General features: G+C 55.2%; 1 protein-coding gene across 6 annotated transcripts in view; it reads right to left on the reverse strand.

Annotated features, from left to right (window-relative positions):
• Positions 1–747: 747 nt before the first annotated feature.
• SPECC1L (sperm antigen with calponin homology and coiled-coil domains 1 like) overlaps positions 748–17,808 on the reverse strand; it is a 122,631-nt gene continuing 105,570 nt past the window's right edge. For all 6 annotated transcript variants that reach the window (XM_067700103.1, XM_067700104.1, XM_067700102.1 and 3 more), the window contains 3 exons: positions 4,746–4,862; positions 4,149–4,208; positions 748–2,729 (listed from right to left, as the gene is read on the reverse strand). In XM_067700103.1, coding sequence (XP_067556204.1) covers positions 2,640–2,729; positions 4,149–4,208; positions 4,746–4,862 — 267 coding nt within the window. In that variant the 3' untranslated portion in view covers positions 748–2,639. The remainder of the gene's footprint in view (positions 2,730–4,148; positions 4,209–4,745; positions 4,863–17,808) is intronic.

A 17,808-nucleotide genomic window follows, 5' to 3' on the forward strand; every position in this document is an offset into this window, starting at 1 on the left:
AACCCTGGCCACACAGCTGCTGAGTGGGGAGAAGACGGGCCACCGCTCTGACATACACACCTCCACTCAGCTGGCGGCTCTGGGCCTCCCAGGGAGCGAATCAGTTACCATATGAAACCCTGACCCTGGGGAGGGGGTCGCAGGCCTGGGAGGGGCGCCCAGGTCTGCCAGTGTGAACAGGAGGGGATGCCACGGCCTCTGCACGTGACCTGTGTCATGTGCAACGTGACGAGGTGCAGTGCTGTTCCCGGCTGTGCTCTGTGGAGTCACTGTCATTCCACACAAGATGCCCAGGAAGAAAGGCTTGATTGGTTGGGTGCCTGCGAATGGTATAATTATTGATTTTTTTCTCTATAATTTTATACATTCTCAAAATTATCTCCAAGAAGACACATTTCTAAAAAAACCCAGAAAACCTCAAGGCACCCTCCCCAACCCAGAGCAGCACATGTCTGGGCCACAGGTGGGGGGTGTGGGGGCAGCTCAGGCGGTGCTTCTGGGGCCTGATGCCCGTTACAGAACCTCCGCGGTCACAAGGCCGCCCAGGCCGCATGGCTCACCTGGGCCATCCCACCCCAGATGCAGGCAGATGGCCAAAGCCTCCCCTGCCCCACCCCACTCAGGCCCCCGGCGACATCTCCTGGCCTGTGGGCTCAGGTGCCCTCCCTGCCACAGCCCGTCCCCGGAGGTGGCGAGGGTCCTGTTCACAGCGACCCAGAAAAGCCCAAGCCTGATGTGTCACGACAATTTTAGGACATTCAAGAACATTTAATAGAACAAAAACTTAACAGTATCATCAGCCAGCAGAAGCTTGTGGTCGAGAGAAAACCAACACTGGTCCTTTTGCAGTAAAGCTTGTGCTTAAAGGGAGGAGGCAGGATGTCCTCCTGGAGACTTCGCAGCAACTGCCACTGGACACAAAGCACCTCACAGCACCACTTCTAGGAACACAGGACCGTCCAGGGTCACCCCTTAAAGCCAACAGTACAAGGATCCTACCAGGAAAAGCGAAATGTCTTGCTTCTGGAACCTTCTCAGCCGTGGATCCATGTGGAAATCGTGGGCGGCTTGGCCACACAGCCTGTTGTCAGAGAGGCAGCTGGGCACCCAGGAAGCCCTCCCTGCAGCCCCCTCTGCCCCGTCACCAACCCCGGGAGCTGAGGCCGGGCAACACCAGCCCATCAGCAGTGGCCACGCTCCTCCAGAGGACACCAGCAACACTCCCCCCACAGGCCCTGCAGCAGGAGCCGCCAGGGACAGCGGTGTGAACTGCAGACCCAGGAAAGTCTCCATTGGCCAAAACAGCCGCCTCACATAATAAATAGGCAAAAATGTGGCCGCAGATCAGGCACACAGGCCACCATAAGGGCAGATGAGAGAAGAACCAAGTGGAGAGACACTGAAAAGCAACAACTCTCCCCTGACAGTCACTCAGCTGACAGCACAGGTGCCCAGCAGGGCAGCAGATGCGAGGACAGAGCCTGTCAGGGAGGAGGGGTCTCCTGTGTGCTCTGGGCTGGGCGCTGCTCTGCAGCTGAAAACAGGCGTTTCACCAGGAGCCTCCCAGGGGGTGGCAGCCGGTGACCTGGGCCAGCGGGCTGCATGTACAGCCCGTCTCACAGCCGCCCTCTGCCCTGGGCTGTTGACTCGTCCGACCCCTGGTCTTGAACCTCCTGCTCACGCATGGAGCCGCAGCCCCCAGGCTGGCTGGGCGGCCTCCCCAAGCCCCCGCCTTGCATTCTGTGGGGCAATGGCTGCTCTTCCTCCTGCTTATTTGTGTTCTGGAAGTGCAGGTCTCGAAACTGTTTGAACCAACAGCGGCTCCCCGTTCCCAAGAAGGGCTGCTGAGGGTTGTCGTCTGGATGGCGGCGGCAGCCTCCCCTGCAGAGCTAAGGCACTTTCTTCCACCCCAGCCAGGAAGGTCACTTCCGAGCGACTCAGGGACTGAAATCGCACCATCTGGGCCCCTTGACTTGTTCAGCTTTTTCTCCTGTTTCTTGCGACGTTGGTTCTGGCTTTCATCACCTTATGTCCAGATTTTGTGTTTTATCGCTACACTTACCAAAACAATTTAACTTTGGTACTAAGAAAACAAAAGCCATTTCCCCCCAGTATTGCTCATAAGAAAAAAAAAGAACTCCTTAGGAAAGATTCCTTTGTCTGGAACCCTGAGGTTGGTGCTGGGTTTCCGAGCCCCTGGAGCTGGAGATTGGCAGAGCTTGAGGGCGGGGGGCACGGTCCGTATCGCCGGCGAGGATGCCCTGTCACACAGGAGGGGAACAGGGGCCTATAAGGTACCCATTCCCCCCACCCCGCCCCGGTTCTCAGGGGCGAGCAGTTGAGGTGCTGCAGGAAGCTTTCACAACCTAGGGAGCTGCCCGCACACGAATCCCCTTCCCTAGGTTGGACCGTGAGTGAGCCTTTCCTCCCACCCCAGTGCTAATGGTTCCCCAATCTCTCCAGCAGGTCAGCGTGTGCGCGGGGCCCTGGCCGCGGAGGCCAGGTGGAAGAGCCTGGCCCAAGCGCAGGCCACACAGGCCGAGTCCCCTGCCCGCCGGGGGCGGGGCTCACACGCTGCGGGGCGGCCAGGGGCAGAGTGTAGGGAGCTGCGTTCGGGGTGACCGTGGGGCCTCAGGTGCTCAGGTCTCAAAGTACTTGTAGATGGCCGTCACGTAGAGCATCACATTCTGCCAGTCCGGCCGCTCGGTCCCGACCATCTCGTTAATGTCCTGACAGAGGAGAAGAGGCTAGTTAGAGCCCAGGTTGCCTCCCAGCCACAGCACCAAGGGCTCTGGGGGTGGGGGCCTCCCTCATGGGACTTTTGTCCGAGTCTCACTGCACAGGTCAGCAGCCTAGTACCCAGGAAACTCCTCGCCCGGGGCGTAGGCAATGTCCAAGCCTCCCGCCCTGCCCAGGGCTGCCCCTCAAGGCTGGAAGAGGCTGGTCTCCTCTGGGGGAGGGGGAGTTGGGCCGTCCTCCCCACCTGCCTCTCCTCGCTAACCCCTCCGGCGTCACCTCTGAGTGTCCTTCCCACCAGGCACTGCCTGCCCCACGGTGGGCGACCCCCTGAAGCCCTGGAAGCCACAGTTCTCTGTGTCCTGTGTGGCCCCCGTGGTTGGGGAGACATCAGCTGATGCTGCTGGGAAGCGGGCGGGGGACCCTGGGCTCTGAGACGTGCCCGGGAGGCCCCCAAGAAAGACCCGCTGTCCTTGCAGGGCACTGCTCCCAGGGGTCCCATGGGTGCGAGACACAAATGAGGACCAGAGTCAATGGGATGGGGAGAAAGAACACATGTATGTTCAGTGTAAGAATCTCAATGGAAAGTTTTTAGGCTGGGGAACTGCCTGCTTATATATCAGCATTTACACATGGTGTAAAACATCCAGGTAATGAGAAATATTTCAACTGTAATTTCTCTCTCTATATATATATGATTGAATAGAAGCCACTCAGAAACACGTATTTCTGTGAACTCAGAAGACATATTTATGGAACTCTACACAAACACTCCTGCAGGGTAAAGATGAGTGCAAATATGTCTTCAAAGCTATCGGCTGTCACAAGGCAGGGTGATGGGTACCCTCAGGGTGGGAGGTGGCACTGGGGGTTCCTGACCTGGCCCTGTGGGGTCCTTCACTCTGTGGACCCCCGAGCTGTGCAACACCCCTGTCATGTTAATTTCATCAGCATCTCTGGGTGTGGAAGTCTCTGGCTTTGCATTTGGACGAGGTATTTTCTCCCTGGAAGTCAGACTTGGTGACGAGGCAGGAGCCCCCACGGAAACACGTCTGTCCTGAGCTACTGTAGCCCAGAGCACAGCCCTGACCCCAGGGCTCCTCCGCCTCTCTTCCCGCCCTTGAGAAGCGCTCTGGGGCCTTGCCCTGCCCTCCCCTGCCTCTACTTTGACACCCAAGGCAGATCTGCTGGAATGTGCTTTTGACAGCGAAACGTGACCACCCCCTACTCAGGGCGCTTCCTTGGGACACTTGACGGGAGGCATAAAGAGTGCCGGGCAGGGGACCATCTGCACCCCGCCCGCAGGATGTCCTTGCGGCTGGTGCAGGGCCCGCCGGGGCCCCAGTCCCCACCCAGAAGCCTCCTGGTCACCAGGCCTCCCAGGGGTCTCTCCTCAGGGGACGGGGGCTCACCAGTGTGGACTTGATGCCGACACTCTCGGCAGCCTGGAAGGCCAGGGTGAAATTCCTCCGCTGGAAAAGAAACCGTGTGACAGGTGCATGAGCAGGGCCGGGGAGGGCAGCCTGACCAGCCCGGTCCACACCCATACCCGACGCCCCGCCCCTCTGGTGACAAGCTGCGGAGTGACACCCACACACTTGTTCTTTCCTCTCCGCACAGGAGGGTCACTTTTCACACATCAGCTCTGAGCTGCCCAGCACCCCCAAAGCTAATAAGCAACACCTGTGAAATTGTTTCCTCCCCGTGGGGGTTTTCAAAGGTCATCTGAAGGGCAGGAAGGGCCAATGGGGGTGCACACTAGAGGGCTTGGGCCTGGGTCCTCTCCCAGTGCCCGTCTGGGCAGGGCTGCACCGTGAGCCGGTCGTGGCTGGACGTGGGGAAGGTGGCCTGGCGTGGGTGACGCTGCCCAGACCACTCTCCTCAAGAAGCCCTGACCCTCAATGTCGTTCCCAGAGAGGCCACCGGGGTGTGCGAGGAGCCAGCAGCTTGCCCCCCCGCACCGCCACGGAGGGCTCTCTCCCCTCGCCGCCTGCCCTCCATGGCCTCACCTTATCCTGACTGTTGAGCTCCTGGTAGGGAATGTGGGCGGGCAGGTACGTGTGCAGGAGAGCACAGAAGGCCAGCCCGTCGTTCCAGCTGCTGCTAAAGTTGGTGATGTCGATATTCTGCAGGAAAAGAAAGAAAACCTGTGAGCAACACACACTGCGGGCTTCTCAGGAGATGGCCGAGGGGGGCGGAGGCCCCCAGGCCCAGCAGGCTGAGCTTCTGCAGGAAGCACGGCAGGATGGGGGGCTGGGGGCCAAGCCCAGGACCAGCTGGTGCCCGTGACCGGCCCCCACCCTGCACACCAGATCGTTGCAACCACAGCAGCAGAAATTTGAGCCACCCAAACCCTGGCCTGAGAGGACACAGCCCTGGGGGCCAGGGGCTCCGCCTCCGGGGCACCGGGGAGCAGCAGCGCTGTTAGGAAGAGCTGTGGTCCAGCCTCCTCCCCATCATTTACAGGACATCACAACCCCTGCACTCTGAGGACCAGCCACCAGCCTGCATTCGGCGCCAATGACCGGGGCGTGGGGGGTGGGGGGGTGCGTGGGGCTCCCACAGTGCATCTCCGAGAACCACCTCGACTCTTTGAAGGGGCACCTACTCCATATTCAAATTAAATTGTTCACAACTACAGAAGAAACACGTCATTCAGAGTATTTTATTATATGATAAAGCAATTCAGCTAGAAAGTAGTCTTTACCTTTATCTGCAAGAACCCTTTTGAAGCTGAAACTCCACAATGAAATTTGGAAATTCACACGCTTTATGAAAATGCCACAAACTGAAAAAGAGAGCACCCCAACCCCCAGCACCTCCTGCTTCATGTCTTACTACTGTTTCATGCAGCCTTCACATGCATGAGTCCGCTTCCTGGGTGACTGTGCTCGAGGCGGCAGTCCTCACTCCCCGGGAGCAGCGGCCAAAGAACAACAACGCTATTCACCTCTGTAGGGAGTGTTCTACAAAGTCTGCCGGCCCGACCCCCTTACAGGCCCGACCCCCTTACAAACCGTTAGGTCCTGACACCAAGTAGGGCCCAGGGACAAAGGGCGGGTGGGGAGGATGGGGCTCTCCTGACAAAAGCAGCAGGTAGTGTGGAAACAAACTCTGTCACCAAAAGGAAGCGTCCAGCCCTGACTGCAGGCACCCAGGACGCTGCCCTCTGGGGACTGCTCAACCATGACCCTCTGAAGGGCAGCAGCTCTGGGGGCAGTGATCCCAGAGGTCACTCCCTCAGTGGCCGCCAATCCGGCCTGGAGGACTTGTCCATAAACTGTGGTGAGGAAAGTGATCAGGTTAAGGTGCAAAGGGGCGCAAATCTGCTGACAGCCCCAGGGAAAGGCGGTGGTAAGGTGTGGTGGCCGTGGGCCATCTGACGCGGCCATCTAAGGGCAGTGCCAGCCACTCAGTGACATCACTGCCCCCCTAAGATGAGGCCTGGGCAGCCCCTGCCTCACTGGTCCCCACACTTGTGACCATGAAGACACTGCCCCGACAGGCTGGCTGCCCTCACAGGCCTCTGCTCCGCAACAACCACAGTTATGGCCATGGCCAACCTGTCCCTTTGATGTCATCGGGATCTCAGGAAGCAGCCAGCAGGGGCGCTTCAGCCCCACCTGGGACTAAGCTAGGACCAGGGAAGGAAGTCACCTGTCCAAGGTGTGGGGCTGGTGGGTGGGAGGACAGGGCTGGGAGCCCTGGTCCCCAGCATCCTCCGGGCCGTGTCTCACTTTAATTCTCATAAACCCCAGAAGCGTTTTTCCATGAGGCTCAGGTCACAGATGATTCCTGTGGGATTATTCCTCCCAGTCGTCAGGGCCAAACGCCCTGACAAAAGAGCCAGGACACTGGTCGCCATCGCATGGGCAGCAGGGAATGAGCTTCTTCACAATGTGTCCCAGCTCTGCACGGGGCTGAGTGTAGCTTACAGCAGCCAGAGGCTCCGACCCCTGCCCGTGGGTCACATGCACGCCTGGAGGAAAACAAATCTCTACTTCCTGCCGCTAGGCCTGATGTGGCGGAGCCTACGTGCCTGGCCTCACCGGCCTGAGGCAAAGGCCCCAGCACCAGAGAAAGCAGCTGTGCCCCAGCTCCCAGCTGTGGGAACCCGGCCACCCAGCTTCCTCCAAACAGACCAGACCCCCAGCCTGGACCCCGCAGTCAGAGCAGCACCTCGTGAATGAGGCACCCCGAGGAGACAGCGGGCCTGGGGCCCCAGGGCAACGACGACCAATTTCTAAATCAAAACAACCGAAACCCAGACCACTGCCCTGCCCCCTGCGAGATGGAGGGGGCCCGGCGAGTGTGGCCCCGGCCCATCCAAAGACGCTGGAGAAGCAGACAGGCCCTGACACAGGGGTGGGCGGGGAGGTGGGGAGGCCTGCACCCTCTGCTCCCATCTCACCATCTACTTCAGTGTTTTTCATGTTCGGGGCTGAAAAATCAAACTATTGATACTATGAAATAACACAGACAGAACACAGAAAAGCATGGAGACAGCAAGGCTGTCTCCAAAGCTGAAAAGCACAGGGAAGCTGGGACGTTCCCAGCCTCCTGTCTGTGCTCTGGGCCCCACGGCTGTCACAGCGTATTAATAAAAGGACAGGATCCACAGAAAGAAATAAATGCGCGGAAAGGTACAAAAACTGTATGAAATTGCCAGAGGAATGGCCGTTCCCACGGGAGCCACCCCCTCCCACTACCGGCTGTGCCCAAGCAGGGACCACAGGGAGCTCCAGGCCCCCGAGGTGAGCAGTGGGCCGGGGACCCGGGCCCCACCCCATCCGGCTTCCTGAAGAAGAGCGCAGATAACAAGCTCTCATAAAATCATTCAACACCCAAGGCCGGAGGGATGGTGACGCTATGACCGCTCATCGCAAAGCAACTCAGATGCCACAGGGACGTGCACGGACCGTCTCTGCAGGCCTGTGAGGACACCAGAGCCGCAGCCCTCCAGGGTGGTGCAGGAGACCTTGGCCTTGGAGGGAGCCAGAGTGCTGATCCCCAGCGAGACACCCTCAGGCCTGCAGGCAGGGGCCTGGGTATGAGTCGTCTGGGGCTGAGCTGGGAGCAGGGGACAACAGGGTGGCGAGCAGGGAGGGGAAGTGAGGGCTACAGAGGCTCCGGAGAAAAGCAAACTGGACTTGGGGACTGACTGGCCGTGAGGAAGGAGAGAGCCCGCAGTCTGTGCCGGCAGAACTGGACAGCAGGGTCCTCCAGTGACGCACGGCTCACTGCGGGGAGGTACTCCCGACAATTACGCCTGTGGCACCCAGGGAGGTGCCTGGTGCTGACACGAGGGTCTGCAGCTGGGGATGCAGTGTAGGGGGGGCACCGGCGGTGGCCGGAGCGGACAGTGCGCAGGAGGGAGGCCTCAGACCAAGCCCCTCAGTATAAGGGCCAGGCAGAGGAGAACCGCCTTCAACGGGACACAGGGGAAGGCCCGACAGGCGGGACAAACCAGAAGCCAAAGGAAGAAGCGTCAGAACTGGGAGGGGTCAACAGCATCAGTGCTGCCAGAAAGCCCGCTGAACAAGGCAGCACTCAGGGTGCCACTGGTCCCAGTGAGCAGGTCGCCAGAGGAGTCCCACAAACCACAGCACAGGGCACGTCATCTGCACAGCCTCGCAGCTCTCACACACAGACTTCGTCACGTATTTCCTTCACAAAGTTGTCCAGAAATGGAATTTCTGTTTTCAGAAAGTGGTACTTCCAGTGAAGAGCAAGGTCCTTGACTATGAGACCCGTCTTCCAGTGCGTTTCTCTCTGAAGCAGCTGCAGGGTCAAGGACCTTCCGCCCTACGGGCCCTGACACCGCAGCTCTGCAGGTGGCCAGCTGACCCCTTTACAAAAAATAATACTCATAGAGCCAAAAATGGTGCTTTTTGAGGGGAACATGCACACTAACGGGAGGACTTTCTTCGCACTATTCACAGGCAATGCCAAGCTCTCTAAGAATGAAACAGTTTTCTTTTAAAATAGAGACACATAGTAATTATAATACAAGTTGCTAATTAATGAATTCAGATTTCGCATTTAGCTTTCAGGTGTCTTCAGGGCTCTCCTACTGCACAAGATAAGTATAAGTTTGGACAAAAACAAGAGGGTTACGGGAGTTCAAAAAAGCCTTGAGGGACTTCCCTGGTGGCGCAGTGGTTAAGAATCCACTTCCCAACGTAGGGGACACGGGTTCGAGCCCTGGTCCATAAAGATCCCACATGCCGCGGAGCAACTAAGCCTGTGCGCCACAACTACTGAGCCTGTGCTCTAGAGCCCACGAGCCACAACTACTGAGCCCACGTGCCTAGGATCTGTGCTCCACAATAAAGAGAAGCCACCACAATGAGAAGCCTGCTCACTGCAACAAAGAGTAGCCCCCTCTCGCCGCAACTAGAGAAAGCCCGTGCACAGCAACAAAGACCCAACGCAGCCAAAAAAAAAAATAAATAAATAAATTTATATTAAAAAAAAGCTTTGAGCACAGACTCAAATGAGGTGCTTCACCCCATTTTCCTTCCATCCAGGAAGGGTCGACGGTGATCTGTAGGCAGATGGCTGTGGCCTGTGTGCAGGGCCCTCAGCTGCCCTCTTCATCTCACCAGAGCTCAGACTCCCCTGGCCCCCGCTGCCCTTGGCGGGCAGCTCCCCGAGCTGGGACATGTGCCCTCCCCGCTCCTGCGCCCTTAGATGCGGCCTGCCCCCACCTGTGGCAGCAGGTGAGTCCCACCTCTGTGCATCGAGGGTTGAGGGCTGGAGTCTGAGAGCCAAGAAGTTACACAAATGGCCACAAAAAAAGATTAAGAATAGGTCATAAAACATCTTAAAATGTTTTAATGTGTCTGAAGTTTAATTAAGGGCCATAAAATGCACCCCAAATACCACACAGTTGTTAAGGTTCTGATCTATTTAAGGAAATGCCATTTTGGGGGCACAAGGCAAAGGGCCAAAACCCATGATTAATCTCTGCAACACTCATGGCAGCACTTCCTCCGCCGTCTCAGCCACCGTGGTGGGATCCCCCCGTGACCGTGACCATGACCGAGTACACCGCCTGCCTTTGGGAGGCAGGACAGAGCCACAGACAAACCCTGTCCACGGGGACTCGAGGCCTCAGCCCTGGGCCGAGGGACAGGGTTTGGAGGGTGTTAGGGAATCTGGGTGAGGAGGGTGGGGGGTGCAGTGCCTAGAAGAGAGGGAAAAGCCACCAGGAGGCGGGTTTTAGCACTCCGGGAGCTACTGTTAGCGGGAGGCCCCAGAGGCCCTGGGAGGAACACGCAGCAGCCTGCTGGTGCTGGGGTGCCTGCGCTGGCTGCACATCTGAGGTGCTGCCTGGGGCCTCCATGCTGTCTCCTGTTTGAAGTTGAGCCAGGCTCTGCTCCAGGTCAGGGGAGGGGAGAGGAGAGGAGGGGGGAGGTGGCAGGGGTCTGGGGAGTCTGAGGCCCGCTCGTCACAATGTCCATGTCGGGACGTGTGTAAAGTGGGAGGAAGGAAGGAAAGACGCCAGGGCAGGCAGCCCAGGGGGCCAGTGACCCCGGAGACAGGCCTGCATCTTGTGCCCTGTGGGGGAAGGGGTTCCAATAAAGGCCTCAGAATCACGGGCAAAACCTTTTCAAGGTGACACCTCTCAGCCATCCGCCGGAGAGGCTGATCCGGCCGGTCTGGGCACCATTCTCCGTAAAGTTCCCCAGATGCCCTGAGTGTGCAGCCAGGAGGCAGGACCACCGACCCGACGACCAAAGGCAGCTGGAAACATGGACGGGACATTCCAGCATGAGGCCTGGCCGGGCCAGCTGGACCTCGCTCAGGACCCTGTGCGCTGGGGAACCAGGCCAGGATCAAGCACTGGACGGAACCTTCCTGACCAGACTCGACATAAGGCAACCAAACAGCCGATGGAGGAGCCTGTCTGAAAAGAGGAATTCCTGGGACAGACGGAGTGAGACCAGCACTGTTGGGCGACAGCAATCAGCAGCGGTAGCGAGCCGGCCTCCCTCCCCTCTACCTGGTCGGACGGACACAACTCCACCTGAGGGGCTTCTGCCGGAAATCTGAGCTGGAATCAGATCCAGCCTCGAATCAACTACCAGTTTATATCAGGGACAGCACTGCAGGGCTGTCAACACCAAACCTAAAATGCTAACGCTCCACAGGACACAGTCCAATTCCTTCCAAAGACAAACTGAAAGGAAACAAAAAGAGGGATGGGAGTTTTAAGATTAAAACAGACTTAAAAGAGGCATATTATCCAAATGCAATGTGTGAACCTTATTTGGATCTTAAGTCAAGCAAATCAACGGTAAAACTGACCATGATTCAATTGGGAAGTCTGACCTCTGTCCAAATATGTGGTGACATGAAATGGCTGGGACCTGCTTCGGAATCACCAGGCAGGGGTGGGAGAGCAAGGACTGTGCGCTGACCACCCGGGCCTGGGCGGTGTACTGAGTGTCCTTTTACTATTCTCACAGCTTTAGTGTGTATTTGAAAATTTCCATGAAAACCAAACAAACCTACAACTCAATGACAGACAGACAGACAGACAATGACAGACAAACCCAAAGGCCCAAATATGAAAATGGGCAGAGGATCTGAACAGACATTTCTCCAAAGTCGATGGACAATGGCCAGCAGCACAAGAGAAGATGCTCAAGGCTGTTGGTCACCAGGGAATTGCAAATCAGAACGAGGCTGAGCCACCACCTCAGGCCGCCAGGATGCACAGTACTTGGAAAACTGGAAACAACAGATGCTGATGAGGATGTGGAGAAACCAGAGGCCCTGTACTTGCTGCTGGGAACGTAAGACAGCGCAGCTGCTGCGGAGCAATGTGACGATTCCTGGTCACTTACACGTAGAATCACTATGCACCCCAGTGAGGCCACTCCTTGGGGACAAACCAAGAAGACCTGAAGATGGCGTGGACACAAATCCCCCACACGAGTGTCCACAGCAGCACAGAAGTCCAAAGGTGAAAGCAACACAAACGTCTACCAACCGGAAAATGGATAAACAAAACGGGGAGCATCCCCACGATGGGGCGTTTTCGAGCCACAGAAAGGAACGATACATGGTACAAAGTGGATGAATCTGGAAACGTTACGCTCAGTGAAAGTGAGACACAAAGCCCACAGATTACATGACTCCATTTATATGAAACACCCAAAATAGTGAAATCCAGAGACAGAAAGCAGATGTGTGGCTGTCAGGGGCTGGGGCCGGGAAACAGTTCCAGATGAGAAGTTCTGGAACTAGAAGGTGCTGACGGACACACAACAATGCGAATGTACTTAATGCCACTCAACTGTAGACGTAAAAATGGCTAAGATGGTACGTTTTATATTATGTGTATTTTACTACAATTTAAAAAATTGTCTGATGTTCAGAAGTAGCTTATGCTCAGTAAGTCTGTACACCAGGTAGGCCTCAAAAGCAACTAACTTACCCATAAGTGTTTACTGAAGAAGTTATGGCTCACAGGCAATGACTCACGAGTGCATTTTATGGGAATTTACTATGGCCCTGGCCCTGCTCTAAAATTTTTTAATTTCTTAAAAACAAACAGTTAAAGGTAGAAGCAGGGTATCAGTCTGCTTCCTTTACCACCAGGATACACCAAGCACTCTGCCAACTCAAAAGGGACCTGACCCACCGCCCATCCTGGGGATGGCTGTCCAGTGCCCTGGAGGGAAGGGGCCGCACTGACCTGCAGTGACGCTGCCTGATGTGCTCAGGGTGCGAGCACACATCCAGGAAGCAGCTCTAACTACGCTGAAGCTCCACAGAGTCCAGCGTAGAACCATGCACCACAGGCTTAATGTGCTGTAATAACTCTTTTTAGTCAAATGAACCTATTTTGAGGGGACACTTCATGTCACCCTAAGGGACCGGATTGATGTCCCCATATTTCCCATAAACCCCTCCCAAAGGAAACTTTTTGTGTTGGAGCACACAGGACCCATGAGGTCTGCTGTCTGAAAATTCAGGAAACAGCCACCAGGCAGGGATGGTTGGCAACAGTCCCTGGTGAGGTCAGTTAAGTCACGAGCACAGGGCAAGTCTGAGCAGTTTTATTAGCAGCGTAGGAACTAACTCTTTTCTAGACTGCGTCTAGCTCTGACAGGGTTATTACTCACTAAAATGCAATTTCAACCGAAGGAGACACAGTACTCCCAGCTGTACCTTTCCTGTGTGTGCTCCAGGGGGCGTGGGCATAGAGGGAGAAGGGTGGCTGGTCCCAGCCCCAGCAGCCCAGGGAAGTGTTTGAGGAGGAGAAGGAGCACTCCTGAACTTCCCAGGACGGCCTCTTTCAGGGTATTCTTGGGACAGAGGTCACCAATCTTGTACTCAGGCTCTGAAACATGGATGCAGTGCACTCTGGGTGCTGCAGCCTTGAGGGCTGCCCAGCATGAGCAGCTCTGACTCGTGGGAGCCGCTGTTCAAATGCCTTCTCCGAGGAAGGGCCCTCAGTCTAGCTGGAGCTCCTGGGGCAGCTCTCAAGGCTCACTCTCCCCTGGCTTATGTCTCAGTTGATGCCTTCTACCGAGCTGAAGGCTCCCTTTCTGCAGAGTAGGAGGCATCGTGGGTTTAGGGTCCCAGGGACCTGGGGCCACTCCTTACAAGCTACAGGGCTGTGGGCACACAGTTTAACTTGGAGGAGTCTCAACTTTCTCATACACAAAATGGGGAAAAGACCCAATTACGAGGATTTAATAAAGTGCCGGCTAGTGCTCGCCGGTCTCGCTCGGCCCCTCATCCGGCCTCCTGAGGCAGTGCTGACCGCCTTCCGTGACACAGACGGGCGCAGGCCAGGGAGGCCCCGCTGGGTCCGAGTCCCTCTCCTCTAGTCAACACCCAGCCCCTGGGGACCCCTATTTGGGCCGGACATGAAAACTGACGGCTCCGTGAGCGGCCCGTCTCTGTCGTGGGACCACAGCACCTATGGCCCGAACAGCACCAAGCAACGGTTTTCCGCTCAGGCTGCAGCTCCGCGAGCGGCTGTTCTCCACCAAGCACCGAGCAGAACCCTGGGCTGCTCGCAAGGCCCTCCGCAGAGGCTGCTCCAGAGCTGGCTTAAGAGCAGTCTGAAGGGAGGGACAGAAAATCCAGGAAAAAAGGCCTGAGGATCTGAAAGCTTCAGTGTAGCAATGGGCTTTAAAAAAAAAGTTTCAGCTTCTAAACATGAGGGCTGCTGAAAGTAAGACAACACTTTATAAAGCATGAAGGACAGACACAGAGTGCACCTAGACGCGTTCAAACACCTTACACTTGAAAAATATAATTCATGCAGAAAAGGAAACTACCACACAGAGACTGCAGCACAGTATTAATCCATCAGAGCAAAGGCGTGGACACAGCCCTGCTGGGACCCCGGCAGGGAGGATGCTCATGGGGACGCACAGCCACCCTCCCAGCCCTCAGAACACCTTCGGAGGCGCTGAGACAGAAGGAGAGCCTAGCCTGGGAGGACCACGGACAAGTCTTCCCGTTTCTGAAATCGCAGGGAACGCGTCTGTCTGACCCAGGACACCAGGACGCCCAGGGGCCAGGCAGCCCGCACGTGAAGGGGCCGTGAGGGGAGGAAATGATCCCAGGACAGAGCCGCTCAACACAGCACGCTCACCTCAAGAAGAACTCACTTCACTGCCTCCAGCAGGAACTGCTGCTTTCAAATCTGTCAGTGGATTTGTTTCTACACCTACCAGGTACCGTTCTGGCAGAGGGAAAATGGCAAAACATCTAAAATAGGGAACACAGACAGCTGTGGCACCACCCTCTTGTACTTCTCTCCAAAGCCCCAGCTCGATGGTTTACTTACCTGCCCTTGAGGGCAACAAGCAGAGGGAAGTGGGAAAACGCTTCTCTCTGGACCCTGTGGTGGAGCGTGACTCCCCCTTGTCCGTCCTGCTGGGGCCCTGTGCGTAGCGCTGGGCTCCTGAACTCCCGGCTCCTTACTTTTCTGGTTTTCTTTTGCATACAAGTTGTTTTCTTGGTATAAAACATGTTAGGATGCAGTCAGAGAGAGAGAGAGTTGAGGGCCATGAGGAGGGAGACGGTGTCAGTAGAAGTCTGATGGTCGCTCACACCTGGAGCCTTCGTGGCACAGTAGTGCACGCTTGTGATCACAAATCTGAGTCATACAAAAGGCGGTCTGACGCCTAGGAAAAGGCATAATTTTAAAAGGCCTGGAAATATTATGTTTCAAAAATAATGTTGGAAGTTCCTTGAGGGCAAAGGTCATGCTCTAGATGGCATTACATACCTCCTTGTATTCAATGACCTTGTGATGGACACTTCACCAAGAAGGTACATGAATGTATCACAAACAAGCACATGGAAAGACACCCAACACCATTAGTTCACAGGCACCTGTGAACTAAACCAAAACCAAAACCATACACCTACGAGAGGACAGAGGCCGACCGTGCCCAGTCACGGCCAGGACAGGAAGGAATGAGGGCCCTTGTGCACGTGGGGGAGCGGAGGGGGTGCAGCCACTTGGGAAGACAATCTGGCAGCTTTTTAAAGAGTTAAACCTATACTGACTGCATGATCCAGCCAACCACTTTCAGATGCCTCTACAAACGCCTGCACCAAATGTTCACGGGAGCTTTCCTCACAACAAGCAACAACTGGAACCAGACAAATGTCCACCAACGGCCAAATGGATAACAAATTATGACATATTCATAAAACGGACTACTCTTCAGGAATAAAAGGAAATGAATTATTGATATATACAACAATATAAATGAATCTCAAAATAATTATGCTCAGTGAGAGAAGCCAGACCCCTCCCCAAATTGCACACACTATGATTCCATTTATACAAAATTAGAAAAAATGCAAACCCTGCAGGGACAGTAGATGAGTGGTTGCCTAGGGACAGTGGCGGGGGTGGGGCAGGACGACCGGCATGCAAAGGTGTCTGAAGAGGCTTCCGAGGAGGTGGAGATGCTCATCTCACATGGGGACGGTTTCACAGGTGTGTTTCATCAAGTTGTAAAATGTAAATCTGTGCAGCAGTAGTGTTCATTTTGTACTGTACAGAAACTCCAAACCACTGTGTTATGCATCACAGTGCTGTGGGTCTACTAGACTTCAAAAATGAACGAACACACAAACACACAAAAAAGCAGATCAGATCTGTGGTCACCAGAGGTAAGGGTGGGGGAGGGGGAATTGGAGGGTACAAACTTCCAGTTTCAAGATAAATAAATACTAGGGATGGAACATAAACATGATAAATAGAATTAATATTGCTGTATGTTAAACATGAAAGTTGAGAGAGTGAGTCCTAAGAGTTCTCAACACAAAAATATTTTTCTTTTTATCTATACAAGATGATGGATGTTCACTAAATTTATTGTGGTCATCGTTTCACGATGTATGTAAGTCAAATCATTATGCTCAGGCTTCCCTGGTGGCGTAGTGGTTGAGTCCGCCTGCCGATGCAGGGGACATGCGTTTGATCCCTGGTCCAGGAAGATCCCACATGCCGCGGAGCGGCTGGGCCCGTGAGCCATGGCCGCTGAGCCTGCACGTCTGGAGCCTGTGCTCCGCAACGGGAGAGGCCACAACAGTGAGAGGCCCGCGTACCGCAGGAAAAAAAAAAAATCATTATGCTCTACAACTTAAATCTATACAGTGCTGTATGTCAATTCTACCTCAATAAAACTGGAAGAAAAAATATATGTAGTAATAACATATGTCAATTCTACCTCAATACATTTGTTTAAAAAAAAAGGGTATCCCAAAGCCACAAACACATTCAGATTTAGGTACTACACAGGCTCTCTCAGTTTTTAATCTTTTCCTCTTATTCCTGGTGTTTTGGAGTTTTTGTTTTTGCGGTACGCGGGCCTCTCACTGTTGTGGCCTCTCCCGTTGCGGAGCACAGGCTCCGGACGCGCAGGCTCAGCGGCCGTGGCTCATGGGGCCCAGCCGCTCCGTGGCATGTGGGATCTTCCCGGACCGGGGCACGAACCCGTGTCCCCTGCATCGGCAGGCAGACTCTCAACGACTGCGCCACCAGGGAAGCCCTGTTTTGGAGTTTTATAACTGAATGCAGTGCAGGGTTAAACCATGGCAGAACCTGCCCCAGGCCAGCGACTTACGGGAGGTGCTGTCTGCTGGACACCCAGGGTGGGCTCCAGTGAACCCCAGGGCACCTCTGCTTGCACAGCAGGAATCCTTCACCTCTTCACCGACTGTCACTGCTCCACCCAGGCTGCCTCTCACCTGTGAGCCAGTGTTTTTAAAAATCATTACCAGGTTCTGCCAGGTTCATGTCACATTATTAGCGTCTCTACTTCCTTAAATAAGACAAAGCCATCTCTGTGGCAGCCTGGACTCTTGAGAAACAGCCTGATGGTATTTCTCCCCTGCATCCTCTTCAAAGCCTCACTGCCCATCAGGAGGTGGGGTCTACTTCCCTCCCCTGGAGCCAGGCAGGCCTCTGCCCCCAGGTCATGAAAGGCGAGGGGCCGTTACCTGTCCCTCTCTTGGGACATTTGCCCTTGGATCGTGGCCAGCACGCTGTGAGGAAGCCCTGGCCACAGGGAGAGGCTGCATGGAGGTTTCCGGTCACAGCCCCAGTGAAAGTCTCAACCACCAGAGGCGTGAGGGTGGGAGCCTGCGATGGAGCAGAGGTGAACTGCGCCTACTGTGCCCTATCCACCGTACCTGTATGAGCCAAGTCAACGCCGTGCTTACTGTAAGTCACCCACTCTTGGCGTGGTGCCTGTTACAAGGCAGGAGATTACAGACCAGCCTACTTTCTCCTGGGTCTGAAGAGCCCAACTGGAAAGGAAACCAGGTTCTCTTTCCTCTGCCCTACAGAATCTAATGGTTAATTACCCTTTCCATAGTTATATGTGTACCATGAGGCAGCAATGGAGCATCTTCTCAAATAATCTGCTTCTACAAATGAAGAGGTACCCTAAATTTCCCAAATGACCTCAGGCTAAACTCATTTGTGAAAACCCAGAGCATCAGGTAGGTAATGAAATTAACCCGTCAAATCTCAACTCCTCTGTGGACTTCACATCGTTATGCTGGCACCCCATC

The sequence above is a fragment of the Pseudorca crassidens genome, chromosome 12 (genome assembly GCF_039906515.1).
Source record: "Pseudorca crassidens isolate mPseCra1 chromosome 12, mPseCra1.hap1, whole genome shotgun sequence".
Classification (NCBI taxonomy): domain Eukaryota; kingdom Metazoa; phylum Chordata; class Mammalia; order Artiodactyla; family Delphinidae; genus Pseudorca; species Pseudorca crassidens.